The sequence below is a fragment of the Alligator mississippiensis genome, chromosome 1, assembly GCF_030867095.1.
Source record: "Alligator mississippiensis isolate rAllMis1 chromosome 1, rAllMis1, whole genome shotgun sequence".
Lineage (NCBI taxonomy): Eukaryota > Metazoa > Chordata > Crocodylia > Alligatoridae > Alligator > Alligator mississippiensis.
The window spans coordinates 247,384,178-247,410,155 of record NC_081824.1 but is presented as its reverse complement, the minus strand read 5'-3'; the positions used below and the strand labels follow the sequence as shown (position 1 = coordinate 247,410,155).

At 47.5% G+C, this 25,978-nt stretch overlaps 1 protein-coding gene and 1 long non-coding RNA gene across 3 annotated transcripts in view; one reads left to right on the top strand and one right to left on the bottom strand.

Moving 5' to 3' along the window:
- The window catches only part of LOC132243317 (uncharacterized), a 90,008-nt gene that overhangs the window by 11,017 nt on the left and 53,013 nt on the right, over nucleotides 1-25,978 (bottom strand). The gene's annotated exons all lie outside the window — the stretch shown is intronic.
- The window catches only part of CD200R1 (CD200 receptor 1), a 31,494-nt gene continuing 19,322 nt past the window's right edge, over nucleotides 13,807-25,978 (top strand). Inside the window, exon 1 of the mRNA XM_019476464.2 lies at nucleotides 13,807-14,003. Within this exon, the coding sequence (XP_019332009.1) occupies nucleotides 13,934-14,003 (70 nt within the window). The 5' untranslated portion in view covers nucleotides 13,807-13,933. The remainder of the gene's footprint in view (nucleotides 14,004-25,978) is intronic.

The window sequence follows — 25,978 nt, the reverse complement described above, 5'->3', positions numbered from 1 at the left end:
TGTAAATTAACATGTTTTAGTGATCAGATTTGCACCATTGTTTAAGAAATGTGAAGAAGTACCTGTTCTCTACAAGGTTAAATTCAGGGTTTTCTCTTGATGCTTTAAATCATGATTTAGAAAAGATAAATCAATTATTTAAATTGCCTTGATTTAAATCAATCCAACCTCGGTACTTCTAGTCCAGACACAAAATTAGCTTCCCTGCTTAAGACATACCCCAGTTTTGGGGGGCTAATTTTGTGGGAAAGGGGTGTGTGGTATATGAGAAAATATGGTATTTCCCAGGGGTGAGGAAAAACATATACTCCCAAATTCCATCAGAAGAATTTTCATTACAACAGGCAGCAAAGAACTGTGAGCTTGTACATTGGAGTCCTTCATTAGCCACTTCTAAAAATCCCTTCAGTAATAAAACAGTGGTTTCCACCTTGCAGCCCACAATGAAGTCTGCCTAGAAACTCTGGATCCAGTGCTCCTTAAATATGAGGGAACCTACCTGCAACTCTTGTCCCTATGCTCTCCAAGGCTTTATCCAGCCCTATTTCCAGGTAGCAGTGACTATCTAATATTTATTTCAAACAGTTCAAATAATCTCGCTTAGCACTCCTGCACATGGCCCTCTGTGCCTGCAATGCTCCAACAGTCTCTCTATTTGTACTGGTACCCTGCAATTAACAGTATCCCAAAATATGTTCATGCCCTCTTCTGCAGTCCCCCACATAATTCAACCTTATCTTGTCATTCAGCTATATTCTCTTCCTGCTCAGGAGATGGGCTCCAGACCTCCCCATATCCATTGTGCACATTTCAGCCCAGTGCTCATACTTCATCAGAGTCAGACGCTACTGACCCCTAAGCCACTTCCTCAGTGAAGGGAGGCAGGTAGGGGAGCGCTTCCTCAGAGCTGCTCTTATTTTGTTTGGTTTCTGCTGGTCTTGCCAGTTCACTGCACCATTTCAGAGGTCTTAACAGCCTGCTACTCCACAGCTTACACTGGGCACAGGGCCTTGTGTGTTACCTGTTCTCTACAAGGTTAAAAGGAGGGGTTTACACCTCACTGGAGATTCCCCTTGACAAATGGACTACACAGGCTCTGCACCCACCAGTCAGTGGCTGAGTGTGCTACAGGACCTGAGCAATACTTCCCCTACAAATTGCTCCTCCAAGCTGATGGGACACCAGGAAACAGAATGGAGAGCAAGGAGTTAATCTCTCCTGGACTCCCACAATAGTTAGGGAGGTTAGGAAGTGGAGATGGGAGCAGGAGTGGACCAGAGAATCTGAGACTATCAGAATACATAGGTGGGAAATGGAGGAGCCTGGTAAAATGGAAGACAGAAGCAAGAGATAGTATTTGCTACCAGATCCCTACCTCTTGCAGGATGGACACAGGATGGACCCACTCTGAACATGCATCAGAGCTGGGCAGGGAAGGCAGCTGTTATCTGTAGGATTCCTGCCTCCTTTGTGGCAGGGATTGTAGGTAAGTATTAAATGAGGCAGGGGCCTAAAGAAAAAGGAAATTCTCCTGGTTGTGGCAGGTGACTACTGCTCCTAGAGCAGTGGTTCCCAACATTTTTAGATTTCAGGCACTCCTCATAAGACTCAAAGGCCCCCCTCTGGAAAATGCCAGCTCTTAGTTTTCACTCCTTTTTTGACCATGGAAAAATAATAGCACAAGTCTTCTGTTGCAAAGAACTCAGAAAGAACACAGCGGGACAGAATATTTCTAATACTGTGGATTCTTATTTGAAATCTCTTGGTTTATCTTGTGAATCATAACTGCATACATAACAGTGCAAACATTGTATGGCACCCGTGGCACCTTGAAAAGATCTCAGGGCACCTCAGGGCAAAGTATTCACATGTGGCTACCAGTGGTGTATTCCCCATTTACTGTCTGCTGGATTTGAGACTCAGAGCTTTGAGTGGCAGAAGTGCTAAATGCTAACTGCAGCTACCGGAGGCAGTCATGGAAATACATGGGGGGCTCTGTGATGCAAAGGGTTCTGAAAAATCAGACCTCAGGGTCACAGATTGGCCACTAAATACTGCAGTCCAGTTTTGACTAATTTAAAATCACATTAATGCTTAAAAAGTGCTTATAGCCCAAGGAATTCCCTATGGTAAGAAAGTGTTATGATACTTGATTCAATGTCAGATTTGAATGGTGCAGGGGGCCAGTTTAAAGGAGACAGATAAAAAAGGTAGCTGTTAGCCAGTCCATGAGCAGTGTTCAACATGTGCACAGGAAGAGGCAGAGGGGGCCATGGAAATAGTAGAAAGTGATCATGAAACTAAAGATGATATCATGAAGCAGACACACAGGGCAGTATGGATTCAGACATCACCTAATGTTTGAGTACCTGACTTTGCAACCTTTTAACATAGTTGGTTTTGGAGGTTTGCAGGTGGTTTAAGTATTGTAATATCTTAATAGTAATGAGTCAAATAAGCAATCCAAGAAGGGCCGTATAACCAAATGCTTGCATTGCTTCCAACTCTCCCCCACTGAAAAGCGGAGAGCGTAAGTTCAAACCTCCCTCTCCCCCTGCCCTTCTCCACACATGTTCAGCTGTGAAATGGCAGCTGTGAAACCACAGACTTTATCACCTTATATATGCCTTATTGGACAGGTTCACCAAAACGTGTCCACATCCTGCTAGCGGGTAGGACTTTAGTCCTTGAGCACTAGCAAGCTGTCTGCCTGTCCGTCTGAGGTTGCTTATATACTCCATTACCTTGGTATCTAATCACCTTACCATCTTTAAAGCATTTACCCTCACCACACTGAGACTGCTTGAGCCCCTCACGGTGTCCCCCCGGCATTCAAAACAGCGAGTGAACATGATACAGCCCCGAAGTTCGTGGCAGCGGGGGCTCAGAAGGATTCTCCCTGTAATGGCTGCTCTCCTAGGGTGGGTCCAATTACTGGTTGCAAGAACAGGCAGCCTCTTTTGCTGACTCTCCGTACCCCCCTGGTTAACACCACATAAAAAAGGAGGAGGAAACCTAATTGATTTGAATAGAGGGCAGAAAAACTAGGCCAGAATGGAAGAGTCTGGGACAAGCAGTCCGGTGAGCCTAGGTCTGGGGGCAGATTGGAAAGAAGCATGGACGAACGGGTAGTGTAATGGTTAGGTGCCCGAGGGTCATTATAATGCCCCCTGCACGGCTCTTCATCCCTGCTAGGCTCTCTCTCAAAGACCTTGCCTTTTCACCTGCCACATCTGGACAGAAATTTTATGAAAGGGAGGCTGCCTTCAGAGACCGACAAGCCAAAGGTGCTCACTTCCCTCCCTGGCAGTCAACTCTCCAAACTGAGCTAGCCTTAAGAGCTAACTGCATAACTCCATCTGCCCATACGCCATAACGCCACACCCCATGCCTCACAGGTGTTTGGGGTCACCAATCAGGTGGGACACTTGTCCCCAAGTGTCCAGGCCACCTCAGTCCTTCCTTCCCTTGTTGGGGTTTCAGCCTCCCCAGCTTCCACCCCTCTACTCTGGGTGGTCCCTTAGCCAAGGCCCACTGTGCTAGATCTGGCTTCTGGGCCCTGGGGCCCCCATGCTCCACCCCTAGCTAGGCAACTGGATCTCCAAGCAGGCCTTGAGCCTGCCATCTGCAGGGCTCAAGAATAAGCCACAGGTGCAACTTAAACCAAAAAATTTCAGCCCTCTGGCAGACACCCAAACCTTCACAGGATTTAACATAAAATAAAGGTGACCTGTCTGCCTAATTGAGCCTCCCTCTGCCCCAGGTAACTCTCCCTTGTTCCCAAGCCTGCAGATTTCCTTCCTTCTCCACTGCCATCTTAGGAGCCCTGCTACCAAGAGCTCCTCACTCCATAGATTCAGAGCTAGCCAGCCTGCACAACTCAGGCTCTGCTCTTATATGGCTCAAGCCCAGCCCTTCTTTGATCACATGACTCCCTTGTCAGCTGATCTGACTATAGGGATGTTCCTTAAGCCCCAATCTGCTGGCTGCCTGTGCTACAGGGATCCTGCCCTTAAAAGGGCCATGCAGCTTTTCAGTAACAGGGTAAGGGTTCCTTGTTATGGGCAGTTGTGTGGTTATTCTCTCACAGCTGCAGCAGTTGGCTGAGCATTGTAGCTTGTGTCTCAGGTAGCAAGTGATCTGTTACTAGTGTCTTATGAGGCTTGTGATGTGGAAATGTTACTTTCTTTACAGGAACTTATATAAAGAGCTACTTACAGTAAAGAACAAAGAGTCTAGTGCCCTTGCAAGGGCCTGACCTTGTGTGACAGAGTAAGTCCTCTTGGAAACAGAGAGTGTCTAGGAAGTGTGGCATTCCAGGAAATGGTTTGTTATACCCAGAAGTTCCTGCCTATGACCTCACCCAAACTGTCTCATGCTGTGATGCCACACTTCCTAGGTACTCTGTAGTTACAGGACTTCCTCTATGTCATACAGTTAATCACAACTTTGGAAAAATCTTTTTTTTCTACATTCTGCTTATCAAAAACAAGGCACAAGTTTTAGTTGGGGGTGTTTTGTATGCAAGAAGATAAAGTATTTCCTTTTGTCAGCTTTCAAGTTGCCACAGAACAACCTGGAGTGTCCCCTTTTTATCTTATCAGATAAGGAGAGCAGGCACTCCAGAGACTATTCAGTTCCTTTCCTAAACTGGTTTGGTTTTTAGTGTTAGTTGCTTTCAATCTGGGCAGAGACGGAACAGGTGAACTTTGTTCAGTCCAACCGTTTAACCATGTGAACAGGCTAAAACTGTTACATGTCTGCTGTAGCTTCTTGAGCTTTCTTTTAGATTGCGTCTTTTGGAATTCGGCTTCAGCTTGAATTAAGCTCTTGTCTGCTAGTGCAAATCCAGAATCACTCTACTTCAGTCAACGGAGTTCATCTGGGTTTTCTGTAGCCAAATTGTGAGCAGCAATGCAACATACCTCAATTACTGTTGCTGGGGCAACCTTAATTTTGCATTTCCTGACCTGTGTTCTCTGATTAAAATCTCACCTTGAAGGCTACATTTGCATTTTTTATTTGTTTGTTTGCACAGAGAATACATTTCTGCAAAGGGGCAAATGAGCACAATAAGCAGTGAGGGAGAATGTGACTGTGCCCTTCCAAAACAGCTAGCAGACATCATTCACCACCCACTGAGTGGGTGAAATCTCACCGTGGTGCAGCACATGAATGCAAGAATTTTTATGCAAGCTCATGCAAGACTCTAGTCCTGTGCTTTTAAAAAGTGCAAAAGATTTTTAATGTAGGGATCCTATTGCAACCATGGGATGAGTCCCTCACTTTGCTGAGCATTGAGGTCCTAGAGTGAGAAAGAAAAAGGAGAACGGTTGTAGAGGTAGAAAAGCCAACCAATGAGTAAAGGCAAGAGCCATGCTCACTGATAGCATGGCCAGCCAGAAACTGGTTGCCCAAACATTGAAAAAAAAGAGAGGGGGTTATGCAGATGTTTTGGATTAATCCTCTTCTTGAGCAAAGACTTTTCAATACTCTGTACAGGTCAAGTGAGGAGAGAGGGATGTTATGTGAAGGGAGAAGTGATTCAGAAGAGAAGTACCCCTCATGTGCAAGTGTGCATGATAGCAAGGGGTAACCCCAGCAGGAGAGAGAATGGTGAAGGAAAGTTTGTATGCTTTTCCCCCTTAAAACTCCTTGCTTTATTTGGTCACGTGACTCTTGTTTCATGGGCAATGGACCTTTGAATCTTTGAAGGAAACCATTTTGTGTTCAGCTCCACGTCTGGTGTCACGGAGGTGGGAAACACTGAAACACTTTACCTTTGCTCTCTTTTTTTATTTCAAGTAAGTCATTCAGGCCTAAAGAATCAGTTTGCACTTCATGGCCAAAGAGACAGAGCCAGCAAGCTCCTGGGTCTCTGGTGCCTAAAAGCTTGTGTCTTCACTTGAGCTATACAAAGTGGGTGTAAAGAGTTCACATCTACTTTGCACTAGAATAAAGAACCTGGCGTGTCAGAGATTTGGTCCCCTTCTCACCTTGCTCTTCTGGTGGACCTTGGATGCATTCCAGTCCCATCACTACCAGCTCTTTCTCTTGAAGCACCCACAACAAAACAGAGTGTTTTAGCCTTTGTGAGTTTGCTACATGAGCTACCCCATGGTCCTAGTCCATGTGGGTACTAATGATGCGGCCAGGAGAACCCCCTTGCTACATGAGCCTCCTGGAAAGAGTGACCGGACAACTCAGTCTGTCTTGAATTTATTTTAGGATACTTGAGTCATCCTTTTTTTTCATTTAAGCCAGAGACTAGACCACTAGGTTGTGATACAGCACATTGGGAAAGCTGCTGACTTGTTCTCTAGAGCAGTGGTCTCCAACCCTTTTAAGTAGGAGATCACCTTTGGCATTTAAAAGCAACTCAATATCTACCATGTGCCGCTGCCACCCCCTCACCTGCTCCCAGCAGGTAAGTCTGTAGGGAGGGAAGCGGGGGACAGATCAAGGCAGAAGGAGAAAAAGTTATTTGGGGGTGTGCCTCCCCAGCAGGTAAGTCCCACCTGGCCGGGGCACCACTCAGCTTACCACTGCTCCTGCTTCTGCAACAGTGTCCGTCACTGCAGGGTCCACAATCTAGCTCCCACCCCTTCTGTCCCCCATGGACTGACCTGCTGGGCTGAGGCATGCGCATGCATGTATGTGGGCACTCAGCCCCCCACCCCAGCCTCGGATCAACTCCAAGAGGCTCTGAGATCTACTGGTGGATCGAGATCCATTAGTTGGTGACCACTGCTCTAGAGGCTCAGCTTTCCTTTGGAAGAAGAGAACATCTCTAGCACTTAAGTTTGTAAAGGAAGCCTCATAGATATGAGCCAAGTGAAAGCAATGGAGAAGTGCTGATGGAGGCTGTAGAGAGTTTGGCACAAGTGCTGTGGGAGGGGTGAGTATAGGCAACCCCTGCTTAACGCGGTTTCGCTTACCGTGGTTTTGCTATAGCGCTTATTTAAAATACATACCTGGTTTCACTTAGCGCACAAAGGGCTCATCTGTTGAAATGGTTAACTGTTTCATTCCTCAGGCAAGAAAGAAGTATCAGAGAGCGGGCTAAAATCCTGAGATTTGGTTTTGGCTTACCTTGAAAAAATCCACTGAGTAAGCAAGCTAAGAGTCTCACCTAATTATGTGACTTCAGGACCTGGAAAAACAGTAAATGATGTGAGATTAATGGTAAAACCATGAGACATGGCATGCTGAATATGTATAGTGCATTGCACAGAGGATGTAGGCATGGTCTGTATTCTGAGGAATTTTCCAGCTGAGAAACTGAACTCCCTTTTGGTTCCCCTGCTCCTGGCCTGGGATGAGTTTATGGATAGGAAAGTGAGGAACAGGCCCTTTGAGTAACTGTTCTCTGAAAAGACCTGTGGAGATAACGAAACTGAGGGAGGGAAGTAAAAGAACATCCAAGGTGTTGATGACCAAGCGGGGAACCGATCTCAAGATCCTCAGTTCTCTAGTAAGGTTTTTATTCACACCTCTCAACAAGTGAAAATGTAGCTGTAATCCTGCTGTTGGGGTGGTGAGTTTAACTTACCGAGTGGTTAAAAAATTAAGATAAAAGGCCGGAAGATAGACTGTGAGTAAAAGAAAAAAGAGGCAAATGAAAAGACCAGGTAATGGAGGGAGAAAACATGTATGCAATAGATCAGTACATAGTGCTGTGGTACTTCACAGCACTTTTCTGAAGCGTTGGGATCCCAGTCTGCTCGCCAGTTGTGCCTTCTCCCTTCTGACTCTCCGTCTGATTTGTCTCTCTTCTTCCACAGCCAGGGGATTTTCATGTTTTTCTCCAGGTGAAAAGAAACTGGAAACTTCACTAATAAGTAGGGGTCTAGAGCTATATTGTGCAATTTCAGACTGAAGAAAAAAATAGTGGAACGTGCATTAATTTGCTATATCACATATTATATATAACATAACAAATTAGGCAAAAATAATTCAAAGATGTTATTTCATTAGTCCTGGAGTCAATCTAGGAGTTAAAAAACAGTCTGCAGGGCTGTGAAATGGGACGTATGTGACTAGGAGCAGCGAACAAACAGCAGCAAGGAAGGATAGCTGGAATAGTGGAACCATAAAAGACCATTTAAAAGGGAAAAGGGTCATTAACACCTATGCAATGAAGAGTTTAGAAGGAATCAAAAAAACTAAAATGAGCCATTAAGTCAACTGACTCTGTCACTACTGCCTGAATAGAAATAATGCTGCCACTGCCAGGCAGTTGGCTTTAAACTTTAGGTGGAGCAGGAATCAAAGGGAAGTGCAAGTGTAGCAATACTGTGCCCTGCTACCCTGGATCCTTTCCCACTTCCATCAGACAGCATGCTTGTGTCTTGTAAAGAGACTGTGAGAGAGGCAGAGAGATCACTTCCTGCCTTTTGTCTATTCAAAAGCATCAGAGTTTGCCATCTGTCCTAGTACAAGGCTCCTGCACGATTCTCCCCAGAGTTAATGAAAGATGAGGTTGGTTCCAGTTGCCTTGAAGTCCCAGATGGGACAGGAGCTAGTGCCCTCCCAGAGACAGCAGCCTGCTTCCTCCCCCACCCGCTGCCTAAACCCCGCCCAGATCAGCAGCTCAGCTCATCCTCTATGACTCATTTCCTCGCCTCAGAGGGATTCAAAGGCAGTTTTCTCCTGTTGGCACCCTTCTTCCAAATGGGCCCACATTCTGTTGCCCAGCCTGCAGCAGTCTCCATTGGATGCCTTTCTAAAAGACAAGCTCTCATCCCATTAGGAGTTACGTTACCACTGGGTGAAACCCTCTGGCCTGAATGATACATGACAAACTGGGTGAGCATGATTAGTCCCTTCTAGCCTTTAGAGTGGCAGGAGTGCAGCTCTGGCAGTTTATACCAGTTGAGAAACTCCTTGTCAATCAGCGAGTCTTTGAGACAGCACATATTTTCATCAGGTGCCAGGAAGATTGGAAGAGGCAGGGCTTCAACACCTGATGGCCAAGAAGTGTCCAGAGATACTGACAGATCGTCGCACCGCACCCGAATTGCTTTGAAATGTCCGCAGGAATATCTCAACTTGCACGTGTGTGTATATATATATATAGTAACAAAATGAATGTAGTCCTCTGTATTGTAGCTTAGAGCAATTCCGATCCTTTAGTTGGAAAAAAAAGAAACGGGGTTGAGTGTTTCACTAATTTCAGTTGTGATATTACCTAAAAACTTCTTTGAAATGTGAGGGACTCTGGGAATGTGGACTCCCACCTGTGCCTCTCTTAGCCTCCATTGGAAGTCACAGATGAAAGGAACCACATTCTCATCAGGACTTTCAGGTGTGTGGGTGTTTGCAGGAATAAACAATATCAACTAACCACGCAGAACAACCAGGAAGCTGCTTCTGAAGCAGCCCCTTACTTCAGCAAAGCTTACTATACTGTGTCACCATCCCATTTCCTTATAGCACAGGGCAGTCAGAACTCGTTTTGTAGGACTGAAAAGATAGGAAATGACCGCAGCAAAATATCCTGAAGAGCTGAAGTTGAAATGTTAGGAGGATTGGGGAGAGGTGCAGGACTGGAATAGCAGGGGCACTTCAGGGCAGAAGTGAGTGGTACGGGTAGAGGTGCATGGGGAGCCCAGTGCTGGAGGAACAGGGGAGACTGCAGGAGTTGGCAGAGGTCTGTGTAGGAGGAGGGAGCACTGCATCTGCCCACACACAAAAAAGGGCTTTACCCAATGCTTTTGCTTTCGTTTTCATGACCATGAACGGCACAACCCCAGCATGTTCATTTCTGTATTTCCACAGTGGGAAAAGAAGGTCCTGATGAACTTTTCACATTTGAAAACAAGAAATAATGTTAAGGCTATGATGCAAAGCATCCACAAACAGGAAATGCACTGCTAAGTACAACTGTCCCAACTCTATCACCCCTGGCAGGGGAGTGAAAGGTTCTTTCAGTATTGGGTGTATTGTGGGAGTGACTCACTGTACAAGGCATTGGGGTGTACGTACAGCCTCCTTGCCAAATTCCTAGGCAAAACCTGCATTTCACTGATGGGGTGGTATGTGGGCTCTGTGCCATGGAACAGATGTGGCAATAGCACAGAAACAACTCCAGTGAGTGATGACTCTCTTCACACGTTCATCCTGCTTGTAGACATGACTCCTCCCTGGGTTTTGAGGCTCAAGATATGGAAGACAACAGTGAGCCAGATGCTCAGTAGGAATAAGTGAGGATAGTTCTGCTGAAGTCAATGGTGTGAGGGCACCATTGGCGACGCATAGGGGGGGCATACAGGTGCATGTGCACGCCCTGAGTGTGGCAGTGCACCCCCTGCAATAAGGCCCTGCGGACAGTGCTGACAGTGCCTGCGGGTGGCCACCACTCGCTCCCCTGCCAACACTGCCAGCAGTGTCTGTGGGTGGTCGCCAACCACTGGTCAGCGCTCACCACCCACCCCACTGCTGACAACACCGTGGCTGCCTGCAGGAGCTCCACACTTACTGCTGCCACACTCCTACCGTTGCCAGTGCCACCACTTCCTGCTGGAGCTGTCCATGCCCCGCCAGTCACCAGGGGTACACGGTATTCATGGAGGGCACTTCACTTCAGGTGAGGATTTAGCCAGCTGCTGTTCATGGCATATTCAGAAATACTGTTACTCACAGGAGCTTACTTTCCACCTACACCCCGAGAACTGAAACCCAGCTTCACATCTCTCACATTGCAGTAGCTCCCACATTTCACTAACGAGTTAATAGAATAAGTTCTGCTGTCAGTCAGGACTTAACACTGAGCAAAACCACTTCAATCAAGCAGATCAGAGACTGTGCATGGGCCAAATAATATCTGATAAAATAATATCTGACGATGAAAAGACAATGGATCTTATAACCACGATAAAAACCACAGGATAGAGCCCAGACTTCTGCTACCAGAACAGATGAGTTGGAAAGGGCTGAGGTAGCAGCACGTAACAATTCTGTTGCCTAGCCAGCAGCTCTTTCCATTGGGAGCCTTTCTTTCTTGAGGGGACTCTGCTGCCGTGCCAGGGTAGAAATGTGCAAACTGACACATGTCTCTTCTGGTGTAGTCTTAAGCCTCACAGCACTATAGGGCACATAGGATTGCAGGGGAGCCAAAGCTGTCCTGCCGTCTGAAGAAATGCTATGAAAGGGAACATTGCTCTGTTACCTTGAAGAGGCATGTGTTACATAACACAGAGGTACCTGGAACAGACCCTGAATGAAATAGTTCCCTGTCAAACAACTTGCCTCAGAATGATTCCTGACCTCCATGGCTCCCCTTGCCCTTGGAGACTTCCCCTTCCTCTGGCCTCAATCTTTGTCAGCGCTTCCAGTTCTTCTTCCCTCTCCAACTGCTTCTTTGTTTTCATCACAGGGGATCTTCCTCTTCCTTTCCACTGTCTTCCCTTCTCCATAACTCGTCCAAATAATCAAGCTCTATCTCCCTTTGCCCAACCTTAGAGATAATCATGTTATTTGTTCATATACATTACTGATTCCTTGATTAAATGTAACTGCTCAGAAAATCAGTGGCATGTCCTTAAGACATGGTGAAAACCTAAGATCAGGGCACAAAGGCAGATAAAAGGCAAGCCGCATGTTAAAATGTATACCGGGTGGAATAGAAAATCATTCTAAAACACTGGCATACCCTTCCAGGGAGCGCTGTGCTCAGTTTTTGTTACCCTGAGATACAGCAGGGATACAAGGTCAGAGACAGGTGACAGAAATGGTCAGAAGCATTCTTTAATATTATATTGACATGAGTATAATATGACCCAGAATATAAGACAATCCCCAATAATTAGAGCGCATATATGGAAAATTTCTAAATTTATCATAACTTTACAGGTAAAACTGGAATTGGGTGTTCTTGTCATGTGTCTTTGGATCCTCCAAAATTTATATGCAGATGAGGCACAGGGCAACTTGGTCTGGCTCCACCTCATGGAGAGTGTAGCCACACTAATCATATGCAACAGCCTGAGAGAGAAGGTGACAGAGGGATTCTAGGTAAACTGTTTGGAGCCCTGTTTCTTGATGTCTGCCAGACTTTTAAGATTGGTAAAGAAACAGGAGTCTTTGGAAATGGGAAAGAAAGGCACAGCTCAGCCGTAGGAGTAAAGAGGAAGTCAAAAGTTATTGGTGGAGTGTCTCACTATGACTTGGAAAAAAAAAGTCAGTGCTGAGGGGACCTGTGTGCAATAGGCCTTGCCATACCTCTTATTCAGAAAGGCTGCGCTAATCTATTCTTGCGGTAAGGTCCCATCAGTATGTTTGCCCAATATGGACCATGTGTCTTATAGTCATGCTTAGTGTTGGCTGTATTTAATCAGTTTCATTGTCAGTTTCTATTACTAAGCCCATGCTGCTTTTGGCAGCAGTTCAATGATAGACAATAGAGCTATCCTTGTATGCAAATATAAGATGAGAAGTTTTTTTCCCACACTGACTGGTGAAAAAAGTTCTTGTCTTATATGTGAGTAAATACAGTATGTACTTTAATACAGCCTGTAAATGACCTGTGGAATTCATTGCTATGTGAAATTATGAAGGCCAATTGCTGAGGAGGAGTCAAAGAGCATTAGACACTCATATGGATGCTGAAAATATGCATTGTAATGTTGGACAGAATAAAAAGAAGTGTTATACATTCCCATGCTTTTGACCATACTCTGTCTTTAACTAGGAGTTATTATTTCTTCTAGAAACATATTAATCCACAATGGTCCATTATGGGGTTTCTAGTACCTTCCCCTCAAATATTTCATAAAAGCAGATCTCAGCATGTTGGCCTAAGGGGCCACGGACTGTGGAGATCAGTGCTCACTCTCCCATTCAGTCTCTGACAGCTGGGATCCAATCCAGCCTGACCGGTCCTGTTCCCACCTCATCTTCCTTCAAGATGCCTTTAAATACTTTGGATGTGAGGTCTCCAAAATCAATTCCTGCTATCTGAGCAAGAAGTATTAAAATAGCAACAGAAATTAAATAAAAACATCAAAACAAATAAACATGAGGCTAACAAAAGCCAGTTAGTGACGCACAAGACTGCAGCAACACAGAGCAACGTCTGACAACCTGCAAATGGCTAAATAGGCTGCACGTCCCCAGTTCCTTAGGTGACCTGAAGAATTTCATTTCCTCATGGGTCTGAGCAGAAGCAGGCAACTCTGAATGTGATGTGAAGAGCAGTGAGGTGGAGGAGAAGAAATGAGTCCTATAGTATAGCTCAAAGATGACCATCTGTCAGCAAGAGGGGCCAGAAATTGTGCTAATGGGGGAGAAATGGCTGCTAGTCCTCAAAGTCTGGATCGCTTGAGTCCAAAGCTAGATGAAAAACATGAGAAATCCTTGTTTCTTCCTCATTGTTCAAATGGTCCTGGCAGTAGCCAAACAGTTCTTAAGGTGAAAATTGCTCAAAAAATTCATTAATGAGAAGGTCTGAGATTGTTAGTGCCTCTGGGAAAGATCGTCTCATCTGAAGTCTTGAGCTCTCTGCCAACACTGGATGAGGAATATGTCTTCCCAACATCCCAAGGTATAAATTTGATTGTGACCCAGGCTTGGAGACTCCCTTCTCTTTACCCCATGCTGAGCTCTGCCGTGGAGTTTATCTTCACACTTCAGCCTTGTGAGGAGAGCCAATAAACGGAAGGCAGAGCTGTTCAATCTGTTTCCTCAGTGTATGCGTTCGCTCTCAGCACAGGAAGCCCAGTGCGGTGAAGAGACAGGAGGAGGAACTTCTCCTGAGCTAATCAGTCAGGAGCACCCAGGGTCCGGGCAGAGCAGTGGGGAGGTGGATGAGGGAACAGACACACTGCCTGGGAAGGACAAGCTGCACAGAGGGAAGCTTCTGGGATCGCAGCTAGGCTTCCACAGGATGGATGGTGTGAAAGCGCTGCATCAGCCCTGAAAAGCAAGAGCTGCCATGCATTTGGTTGGGAAGTGGTGTTGTGCCTTCCTGCTTCTCACCATCATCACGTCCATGGTGATGCTGGGTGAGTCTGATTGCTCTTGGGAGCTGTGTTGCTGTGAGGGGTGGAGGGGATGGGAACGTGTGAGAGCAGTTTTTTCCATCACTGTCATCCCACTTTTGTGGCTCTCAGTAAAAGACGATGCAGACCATGCAGTAGCAGCAGCATTTCTGACCTGTTCTTCTTCCATCCTGCTGCCTGTGACAACAGGCCTATGGTCAAAAGTGATCTGCCACAACAACAGTGGCTCTTGCGGTTCCCATCAAAGAAGCTGATTTATTTAGCAAGCCAGGGAGAATGCAGAGGAAGGGTCTGTGAACTTAGATGTTTAGCTGGGGGGCTGTTCAGAGTTTTATGCTGAAGGATGGAGTAATTCCCATGGGGTAGGGCTGATGTCTTATGTTTTCTTCTGGGCACGGGTGGGAGACCCATATGGGCAGTGGGAAGCAATTCCTGGGGGCTGGTGGAAACTGTTACCATCTGGAGCATCTATGTTGATTTTGACCTAAAACTTCTCAACTGACAATAACGGGCCACCCAACACGGAGCTCCCTAACCATTTAGGGCCACAGTCTTACATGTATTAGACCAGAGCTCTTTTGGTTAGTGTCCATGGGTACTAGCAGAACCTGTGTCCTTTGCCCAGGAGCTTAGCACAGGGGCTCTCAGTACTGGAGGGAGGCAGTTCTGAACAGCACTTACAAAAGCCCAAAGTCCCTGTAATAAGTACAAGTTATCGGCTGTGAGAGATCATGGGTCTAATGTACCCAGCTGGTCAAACACAGACTCCAAGGTTGGGTCTTGCTTCTCTAGCCCTGTCAAGGTCAAAAGACTTCCCACATGCCATTTAACTCAACCTCAGCAACCCAGTGAGGTTGACCCCATTTTGCAAGCCCAGAGAAGAGCTTGGTAACTTGGTCCATGTCACACAGTGAGCTCATTTATGTACTTGTTAGATTCATACGCTGCCCTTCCCACATATCAGTCAGGGACAAGGTCCCTGGGTAGAACTGGTCAGAAAGTAAGGATTTTGTTCTCTCTTTTTCTGTTTAAATGGACAATCTTGACCAAAGTGTAAGAAAACCACATTTGGTGACATTCTTACAGAGTAGCTGGACTTTTTGTTGAAAGATCAAAAATGCCAAAACAAATTGCTTCCAGCTGCATGCAGAAAGATTTTCATTTGGAAGAAATTCTTTTTATGTTTTGCCTTTTAATGCAAAGGCAACCTTTTCTGTGGAGGTAGGTTTTCCGTCCAATTCCTTTTTTCCACTGAAAAAATCCTCCAATGAAAATTTTCTTTCCTGCCTTATTCTCAAATGCATAACCCACCACACCGAGCTGCGCCCAGTGTGGAAGGGTAGGGGCAGGGGTCTACTCTGGGCTGTTTATCTTTGGAATCCATGAGCTCAGTGGACCACCCAGATCCAGCACATGTGCACCTATCCCAGCTACTTCTGCCCCTAGGGAGCTCCAGGGTCATAGGATGCCCAGAGAGAATGAAGGTCAAAAGGAGGGGCTGCAAATACAGGTTTCCCTCAATTTATGCAGGTTCAGTATATGCAAATTTGTTCTTATGCGATGACCCTTTTTATACCCCAAATTCATTATATGCGAGGTATATTCACTCTTATACGATTGGCATAGGCGTGCGCCACCTTTCCCCAAGCAGGTAAGTCTGTGGGGGACGGGAAAGGGCCATGGGGCTGGGGCCCCACTCACCCCAGCCCCTGCTGCAGCTGCTCTGGGAGTGGCCGATGCCAGCCGCCTGCAGCTGCTGGGCTGCACCATGCCCTAAACCCCCTCTAGCCCTCCGCTTGTCCCCACTTGCCCCAGCCCCTGGGCTGCGCCGTGCTGTGGTGCAGGCAGGTGGTGTTGGCTGCTCCTGGGTTTCCTGCATCAGTGGGGAGAAGTGGAGCCCTGGAGTGTGGCACAGCTTGCCTCCACTCACCCCAGCCCCTGCTGCAGCAGCCCCAGGAGTGGCCAATGCCAGCTGTCTGCAGCTGCTGGGCTGCATCGTGCCCCAAACCCCCCAGGGCTCTACTTTTCCCCACAGGCAGGTGGTGTTGGCTACTCCCATGGCAGCTGCAGGAAGAGGCCTGGGGGGCATGGGGCGCAGTGAATTTTGGGGTGGCAGCAGCCCCCTTCCCATTGCTGTGGCCTGCCCCCAGTGCCGGGAAGAACCTGGTGCCACTGCCGGCCCCAGCCTGTAGTGGCAGCCTGCTCTCATCCTGTGCACAGATCCAGGTGCACAGTGCAGCCCCCCCAGGCCTCCTGGGGTCTCTGTAGCAGCAAGAGCCGCACCCCACCATCCCGCACCCCGCACCCACTGACAGTTCCCTCTGCTTTGCTCCCTGCTGCAGCCCCAGGAGCAGTGGATGGGGTGCGCTGCACCCCTCCCCCGCCTCCCCTTCCCTAATCCCAGCCTTACTCCCTTCCTCCTTCACAGCCACAGGAATGTATGCCTATTTGTTACTTTATAAACTGGGTTCCCTTTATGCAAATTTGATTTATGCGCAGTTTTCCGGGAACACGCATGTACCACATAAAGTGAGGGAAGCCTGTATTAATTTAGCATATTTTAAATTGGCGCATGGCACAGGCTCAACCAACCTTATCTTTCTATTTGTCTTAACATTTCCCAGTGTCACCAGGACAGCTCTGCTAGAGTTAGCAATAGCAGAAGCACTAGCTTAGATGCAGCAGGCCATTTAACCACCATGGTGTCTATGTCTCCCCACAAGCACTACAGGATGACGCATTATACAAAGTGGTGGTGGCTGATCTAAAATAGGGATCCAACTGGTTCATCCACTGAGCTGTAACAGGGGGAAATGTTAAAGCATATGCCAGTATAGAAGCTGCCTCAGTGACATCTCTTACTGCATGAAGTGTGGGGGTGGAGGCACCCCAAATGTTTGCACATGCACCTCCTGGAAAGAGTGAGCATGGAGGGGAAGTGCGCCATGTAGGGTATTGTAGATTTATGTAGCAAGTTTCTCTTTTTATTGGAAAAGACCTTGCCAAACTAGACCGTGCTGGTGGTCCCTCTGGAGGACTCTCCCACCTGGCAGGGGCCAAAACCAGCTGATCTGGAGGAAACTGCAAGAAAATCTATCAGTGGTAGTCTTGGAGAGCAAGTCACGCTCATGCTCCTGCAGTTTTGCAGACAGAAGGTACTCAAAGCAGTGTAGACCTGGAGTAACATGGAGATGAATGAAGCTCCTGGAGTAGACTGCCTGCTGTGGAAATGTATTTGTGTCCACAGCTCCTGCCTGTACCCGACTCCTCTCTGCAATCTTCTCTCCTTAACACAGGCAGTGAATTCTCATTCCCCCAAGTTTGCCAAACTTTCTCCTGCCACACCTGCAGTCCTTCTCTTCTAGCCGACTCCTGCATTCAGTAATCCTTGAACTACCTCCTCAGTTAAGACACTGTGGGAAAAGATTTTGCTAAACCTGCCTCTGTCTTCATTGCACTCCTGCGCTAGTTCCTGCGCTTCTCCTGACTGGGCTGGACTGCTGGCTTTGGTCACATTGATAACACAAACACTAACAGCGAGGAAGTCAGACAATGGCTTTTCCTAGGCCATCATTTAATCTGTGTTCTGTAGTATTCTGTCAGCAAAGACTTATTCAGGTGATTCCCTACACTCACAGATATATTCTTTACAGGAAGATCATGGTTTAGAACTTCAGCGTTCACATTTACATTGCCTGGACCAAGGCCTGCTGTGCTTCAGTGAGTCAAGTTTTGAAACCCCAGAGGCAGAGAGCTTAGAAAATAGCATGCTGACCACAGCACACGATCTATTCAATGATGCACACACAGATAAACATGCTCTTGAAACTGATAGCTCCTTTGTCTTCTTCTTCCTCTTCTTTGGAAGCTCTGAGCTTTCAGAAATTCCAGAAATATGTGATGGCAGCAGTCTTGGCATGTTTCTAGACAGTAGCATTATCACTGAGTGTATTTACTAAGAACATAGACAAAGGGAATATTATGGACAATAAAACAATTGTGACTGATATTTTAATTGCACAGAAGTAGGTCACAAAGCACCATGGTTATCATAGCAACACTTGCTCTCTTGAAAATGTGAAACACAAAGGAGTCTTTCTTTACGTGGTGATTGAATCTACTGCATCTAGTCAGACTTACCACCCTCTACATTTGCATCTCAGTTTCCAGTAGAAGGTGGCACTTTAACAGAAGTAAACAGGACAAAATCCATGTTACTCCTCTTTGTGGGGGGCAGAACTAAAACTCTGGTTCAGAATGCAAGGGATAATAAAAAATGTTCCTTATCTGCTTCTCCAGTCAAAAAGACTGAAGCTCTTTATAGTCTGCTCTGCTGTAAGTTGCTTTTATGCTACCTGAGGATTCTCCTCGGCAGGAGGAAAGACTCGCTTGTCTGCTTTAGGACCCTTTCTACCACTGGAGCTCTGGAGCTGTCAGTCTGATCTTCTGGATGTTTGTCTGATGAAAATGTCAGCCTTGGTAGATATTTTGTTTTTTCCTTATAAAATAAAAAGCCAGAATCATTTGAAGTAGAAATTTCAAGTAGCATTCATGCAGCATACCCAGAGAGCACTGTCTCCATGCACATGGCCAGATCCAGAAATGAATGGAATAGTTTTATTTTTAAAGCTTTGCAGATTGATTTAATCTCTGGATGGAGGGCAAACATGAGAGATTTCAGCCTTAAAAAGCATTGTCTCATAATGGTGCAAGACAATGAAAGCTAGGGCTGTGAGAAATGGCTGTGTCAGGCAGAACAAAAATAGGAACTGTCATGATGAGATTCACCAGCATGTGGGGAGTGGGTCAGCAAGAAAGGAGTTTGCATTCTGTGGACAGCATTTTTGGGTAGTTAATTTTCCCCTCCTGCACAAAGCCTGGTTAGAAGCAGTGTTAGTGCAACAGTAAAAGCAAACACTCATATCACACAGCTTTATGCAGGCAGAATATGAAAGGCAGCTAAGCAAGTGAACATCACCTCACATCTTACAAACTGTCAATGTGCTTGGTTTGCGGCCAGAGCTTCAGCTGATGCAAACAGACCTCTCTCACTAAATTCAGCTGAGCAATGGTGATTTTCAGCAGTCATGCATCTGTCAATAAAGGTGACAGGTAAAACAGTTCCAACACTTTTTCCCTGAAGATATACCTTGATTAAACACAGTCGTAGGCCCATGTTAGATGCTTCTTAATAGAAGTAGATGTCTCAAAATAGGTAGATCTTAAGGAAAGAGTGCAAGTTCCAGGCAGATTGAGTGAGAGGGTAGAAAGGATGGAGGCAGAAGAGGACTGATTAGAAGGTGAGGAAAAGGGATCTGGGTTGTTGGAAGAATAAAAGCTAAGAACTGGGCAGCTGCAGACCTGTGCTGAGCCTGAAAGACGAGCACCAAGACCATGGTGTTATTCTTGTTGCAGTTCTCAGCATTCTAATATTATAAAAGCCTAAGTCTGTCTGTATGTAATGCTTTATTCACACTCTGATTGGCTAATGGAAACATCCAATCAGAGGGTTCCAAGCATGGGGGATCACTGCCATGATTCTGAAGCCGCACTGAGGAATGAACAGGGAGTGTTCATTGAACAGGGAATGCACTCTGCTCCCTGCAAGAGGATGAACAGTGTCAGCACGGCCCTACCCCGCCTATCATTCTTAATGGACAATTGGCTAGTGGTATCATATGTGCAGGGTCATTCCCATGGTCACACTGCCATGACAGGCAAGTCATGGACAAGGCACAGGAGAAAACCAGCAGTGGGGATGGCTTGGTGTAACAGTAATTTCTGGGGACAGATTCATAGATTCATAGATGTTAGGGTTGGAAGGGACCTCAATAGATCATCAAGTCCGACCCCCTGCATAAGCAGGAAAGAGTGCTGGGTCTAGATGACCCCAGCTAGATACTCATCTAACCTCCTCTTGAAGACCCCCAGGGTAGGGGAGAGCACCACCTCCCTTGGGAGCCCGTTCCAGACCTTGGCCACTCGAATTGTGAAGAAGTTCTTCCTAATGTCCAATCTAAATCTGCTCTCTGCTAGCTTGTGGCCATTGTTTCTTGTAACCCCCGGGGGCGCCTTGGTGAATAAATCCTCACCAATTCCCTTCTGTGCCCCCGTGATGAACTTATAGGCAGCCACAAGGTTGCCTCTCAACCTTCTCTTGCGGAGGCTGAAAAGGTCCAGTTTCTCTAGTCTCTCCTCGTAGGGCTTGGTCTGCAGGCCCTTGACCATACGAGTTGCCCTTCGCTGTACCCTCTCCAGGTTATCCGCATCCTTCTTGAAGTGTGGCGCCCAGAATTGCACGCAGTACTCCAACTGCAGTCTGACCAACGCCCTGTAGAGGGGAAGTATCACCTCCCTGGACCTATTTGTCATGCATCTGCTGATGCACGATAAAGTGCCATTGGCTTTTCTGATGGCTTCGTCACACTGCCGGCTCATGTTCATCTTGGAGTCCACTAGGACTCCAAGATCCCTTTCCACCTCTGTGCCACCCAGCAGGTCATTCCCTAGGCTGTAGGTGTGCTGGACATTTTTCCTCCCTAGGTGCAGCACTTTGCATTTCTCCTTGTTGAACTGCATCCTGTTGTTTTCTGCCCACTTGTCCAACCTATCCAGGTCTGCCTGCAGCTGTTCCCTGCCCTCCGGCATGTCCACTTCTCCCCATAGCTTTGTGTCATCTGCAAACTTGGACAGAGTACATTTCACTCCCACGTCCAAGTCATTGATGAAGACATTAAAGAGTATCGGTCCAAGGACCGAGCCCTGCGGGACCCCACTGCCCACACCCTTCCAGGTCGAGACTGACCCATCTACCACGACTCTTTGGGTGCGACCCTCTAGCCAATTCGCCACCCACCGGGCTGTGCAGTCATCCACATCACAGCCTCTTAACTTGTTCACCAGTATGGGGTGGGATACCGTATCGAAGGCCTTCCTGAAGTCTAAGTATACGACATCCACCCCTCCTCCTGTGTCCAGGCGTTTCGTAACCTGGTCATAGAAAGAGACTAGGTTGGTCAGGCACGATCTGCCCGCCACAAACCCATGCTGGTTTCCCCTCAGCATAATTTGCCCTGCCGGGCTCTCACAAATGTGAGCCTTGATAATTTTTTCAAAGACTTTACCAAGGATGGAGGTGAGACTGACCGGCCTATAGTTGCCCGGGTCCTCCTTCCTCCCCTTTTTGAAAATGGGGACCACGTTAGCCCTTTTCCAGTCCTCCAGGACTTGGCCCGTGTGCCACGAGCATTCGAATATTCCCGCCAGTGGCTCTGCAATGATGTCGGCCAGTGCCTTCAGCACCCTCGGATGGAGCCCATCTGGGCCTGCCGACTTAAAGGCATCCAGTTCTTCCAAGTGACTCTGCACCACCTCAGGATCTACGTATGGAAGCCTGGCGCCTTGCTGCTGCCTCTCTGCAACCCCAGTGAGAGACTTGTCGTGCCCCTCACTTAGGAACACTGAGGCAAAGAACTCGTTGAGGAGTTCAGCCTTGTCCCCCCTATCTGTCACCAATTGTTTCTGCCCATTTAGCAGCGGTCCTATTCCTCCCTGGGCCTTCCTTTTACTCCCAATATATCTAAAAAACAATTTCTTGTTGTCCTTTACTTGGGTTGCTATCCTCAGCTCCATGGTAGCTTTGGCCCACCTAACTGCCTCTCTACAAGCACGAGCAGAGGAGGTATGTTCATCTTTAGTGATCTCACCCTGTTTCCACTTTTTATGTGCTCCCCTTTTGGCCCTTAGGCTGCCCTGGATTTCTCTGGTCAGCCAGGGAAGCCTCCTGACCCCTTTCCCTCTTTTGCCTCGCTCGGGCAAGATGAGAAGATGAGAAGGAGCTGTATGAAGCGAGGCAAGGATTGACAGGAGGTGACAGTCAGGATGGCATTAGAGCAGAAGTGGGCAAAATATGGCCCACAAGCCAGATCCAGCCTGTCAACTGATTATATCTGACCTGTAGGTGTCCCCACGGCACTCTGCATGGGGCTGAACCCTGCCCCTCCTGCCCAGGGCATCCTCTGCTGCACTGCTGCCTGCACCCACCGACAGCACTGCCCCAGGCCCAGCCCCAGCCCTGCTCCCGGCCCCAGCCCAGCCCCAGCCCTAGCCCCAGCCCTCACCCCAACCAGTATGCACAGCTTCCCAGTGCAGCTGTTCTTGCTGCTGTTGCTGCCTGGATACCATTCAGCTCCCCCTGCCTCCAGCACATCCTCCTCCTCCTCATGCTCCTTCTGCCCTGCTCTGGGCAGCAGGCAGAGTGGGGAAACCATGGAAATATGTGTCAGGCATCACACACCTAGCCAGGCTGGGGGGAAGCTGCCTGCTTCTGCCCCAGTGCATGGGGCTGCAGCTCCCAGCTGCCTTCCGCCCACTCGATCACTCAGTGCAATGAGCAGCCACTTGAAGGATGGCTGAGTGGGTGGAAGGCAGGCAGGAGCTGGAGCCCTGTGCACTGGGGCAGAAGCCACCCAGCACAGGGTAGATGAGCACATGGGTTCAGCCCCATGTGGAGTGCCACGAGGACAGCCCTGGGCCAGATGGGGCAGGCCGGACCGCACTTGCACCTGGATCTGCACCACGGCCCTGGCAAGCTCTGCTACACGTACCTCCAGCCCTACCTTTCTTCCCTTCCCCTACCCCTACCCCTACCCCTGACTCACTCTCAAGAGCTAGCTCACAGGCAGCCCCCTCTACACGCATGCACACCCCTCCTACATCCCCATCCTACGCCCCCCACACTAATCCCACATCCCCCCACACAACTCACAACTCCCCACACACCCACTCCACACACTGCCACATACCTGAAAAAACACAATATACAAGAGGAAGACTTATTTTGTGTTTTTATGTAATCCCCTCTATGTACACTAAAATATAAACCAGTTTTGTATGGTTTATGATTTGTTTTTTATCTACAATTTGTTAAAATGATATCTTCTGAAACATTTTTGTGTATGGGCCTCGACAGCTCACCAGAACTCATTAAGTGATTCATGAGCCAAAATAATTGCCTGGCCCTGCTTTGGAGGAAGATGGCTGCAGGAAAACAAAAGAATAACCCAAAAACCAGAAAGCTCCTGTCTGGAAGGGACAGGAGCCAAAACTGACTCAGGATTTGTCCTTATTACAAGCCTCCCAGAGGCAGAGAGACGCTGCCACAGGGAAGCCACCAAGCACATCCCCACCCACGCAGCACCTGCTATCAATGTATAGCTTCACTACAGCAGCTGTGCCAATGAGGGCTGCAGCTGCTGGTGTTACAACCTTTACACACTCTTTACAGGAGCTTCCCTGTGGGACAGAAAGCTTCTGTCACTGGCAGAGTAGTCATTGAGCTGTCGAGCATGTCAAGCAGCCACGAGCATGGAGACAGTCACACTTTCATCAGTGGAGCCAGAGTTCTGCTGCCAATCCTACGTGGCATATATCCAAGGCTTAAGTGGTAGTGAGAGAGATGTAGTAGGTAAAACAGGACTTAGAGAACTTGTCAAGGAATAAGCAAGAGCTTGGATATAAGGATCAGAGTGGGGAGCTGAAGACAACATTAGCATAAGTTTGCTCATGTGTCCTGTCTATGGCTTGTCTATCTTGGCCGTGTGACTATTGGAATAATCCTGCACACGTTCTCCAACACATTGAACTCCAATAGAGCTCAAGATTCTGCCGTTTATCATCCACACTACACAACCGATTCCATTAGTCAAGGCTTGCACACTTTCTCTCCACGGGTAGGGTTGTACTGCACTCACTGCAGGGGCAGCAGCTCATATAGATGCATCCTACTGATAGCAACGCTATCAAGGTCACATAGTAGCAGGGAGCTCAGTCCAGGCTAGCTTTCTGATGGTTAACCCTACACCTCAGGTGGGTTTTGCAGCCTACGCTGTGCTCTGAGCTGTCAAGCTATGTGGCCAGCAGCACACAGGCCAGCTAGTTTAAGGCTAGCACAGATGTTTCTACATGAGCTGTAGTGACTGCTGTACAGACATATCCTAAGTCTCCTGGCTGCAGGAATTTCTACCCCTGGGAATATCTTGTTTTTTCTACTGGAATCACATCCCCCTTTCTGACCTGAAAGGAACTGCCTGGTTTGCAAAAGGTAATCATGCTTCACAAATTATCTGGGCCACAGCCATTGTTGCTATAACTCCATTCCCTTCCACTGAGTAACATCAGGGACCAGTCACCTGCTTATCTTTTATGTTTTCACAGCATGCATTTGCCCAGTAGAGCAGTGTCCTCCAAGGCTAAGTACAGACAGTCAAAAAGCCTGAGGCTGTATCAATTCAGTCTTTGCAGATTAGTTTAAACTGCAGAGATTAAACTGAGAAGCAAGTGAACAGACATTCACTTTTGATTCAGGAAATGCAGTGGCTCAGTCCAGAAGCCAAGGGGGGGGGGAGGGGCAGAAAGAGACTGCTAGAGCATGCCTCCCAGCCTGCTAGGCACTTCCAAAGGGAAGAAACTAAAGCTTCAAGACTTTTCCCCTCTCCCTGCTTGAAGGGAAGGTGCATGGCCACGCTGCCTGCTCTCTGCTCGAGTGGGGAATGGGGTAGGGGGGCAACAGCCAGAGGGGGCCTGCCCCCCCAGGCAAACCCTGGCTGAGGTCCATGGCCAGGGAGGGGGTTTAACCCCACTTCCCCAGCTCAGTGCATTGGCCCCAGGCCCTGATCTCAGCTGTGTGCATGTGTTCTGGTAAACTTGATACTGCTGAGGGGCTGGAGCCTTTGCAACATGCCTGTCCCTTTAAAGAAGAGGAAAGATGTCATCTGATAACTCAAGCTAACCTTTCTGCAGCTGCAGTCTATCACCAGGTCAACATTCCCCCTTCACTCCCCCTCCTGCCACTTACCATTCTCACACCTATTGTTTGCCAGAACCTCTGCTTCTCACTGCCAGTATCTGAATTTTGCATATTGGCTTCTATTCTACCCAGGAGAGCACACAACACCAACAAAATCTTCCTTTGCCTGAAGAAGGGTGTTTGTGCCCAAAAGCTTGCAAAGAATTTTTTTTCCAAATATTTAGTCTAATAAAAGATATTACATCTACCCAAAGAACCAAAGCTGCTTCTCACACTCTGCCTCTGTGGGTGGACACAAGGCACTGGGATCTGACTGCTTGAAGCCAGTTCAAGTGAGAGTGGAGACAGAGCTGAGACAGAACAGGAAAGAGGAAACCTGCTGCAAAAGAGGTGAATGAAGGCAAAGAAAAGAATAGGAGAAGGGAAAAGCTTTGAATGGGAGAATATTTGAAGGGAAACCCTTTGGCTAGATGGAACAAAAGATACAGTGAACTATTTTCTCTGAATGTGAGTAATGAATCTAACTTGCTACTGTAGCTAGCAGGAGAGTTCAAGGTTTTCTGGCCACGCAGAGAGCTGGGTTTCCTACCCCTACCCCTTTGTCAGCCAACCCCTGTTGCTCTGGCTAGGGAGCAGAGGGACAGGGCCAACCCTGCTCTCTGGAGCAGACAGCACAGCCCAGCTCAGGGCTACAGAGCATCCTGGGATGTTGGGGGACTGTGTTTTAACTTGAACCAGGACAGGGTCTGGGACAGAAGTTTCATAAACTGGTGTGACCTAAATCAGTAAAGTATGATACTACATTCAACCAGGTTTATCTTAAAACAGTTTCAGCCATTTTGAAACTGGTTTATGCACACTGAAATTCTGTTCTATTACAGGTTTAAACCAGTTTCAGATGATTTAAACCAGTTTATGTATAACTTATGTCCCCAGCCCAAATATCTAGAACTACCCATTCAGTTACAACTTACTGAGAGTCATGTAACAGAAGCATTTCAGGAGGCAATTAATCATTTGCTTGTGGTCTATCACAGCCTTCATTTGCTTTACCACTAATTTCAATATGACATAAGTTGCTGTGCGTGGGGGCAGACAGAACCCTTATTTCCTGCAGCAGCAATAGGACTAAGAATGAGCACAAACTACAGTTTTTTACATGGCAAAATCT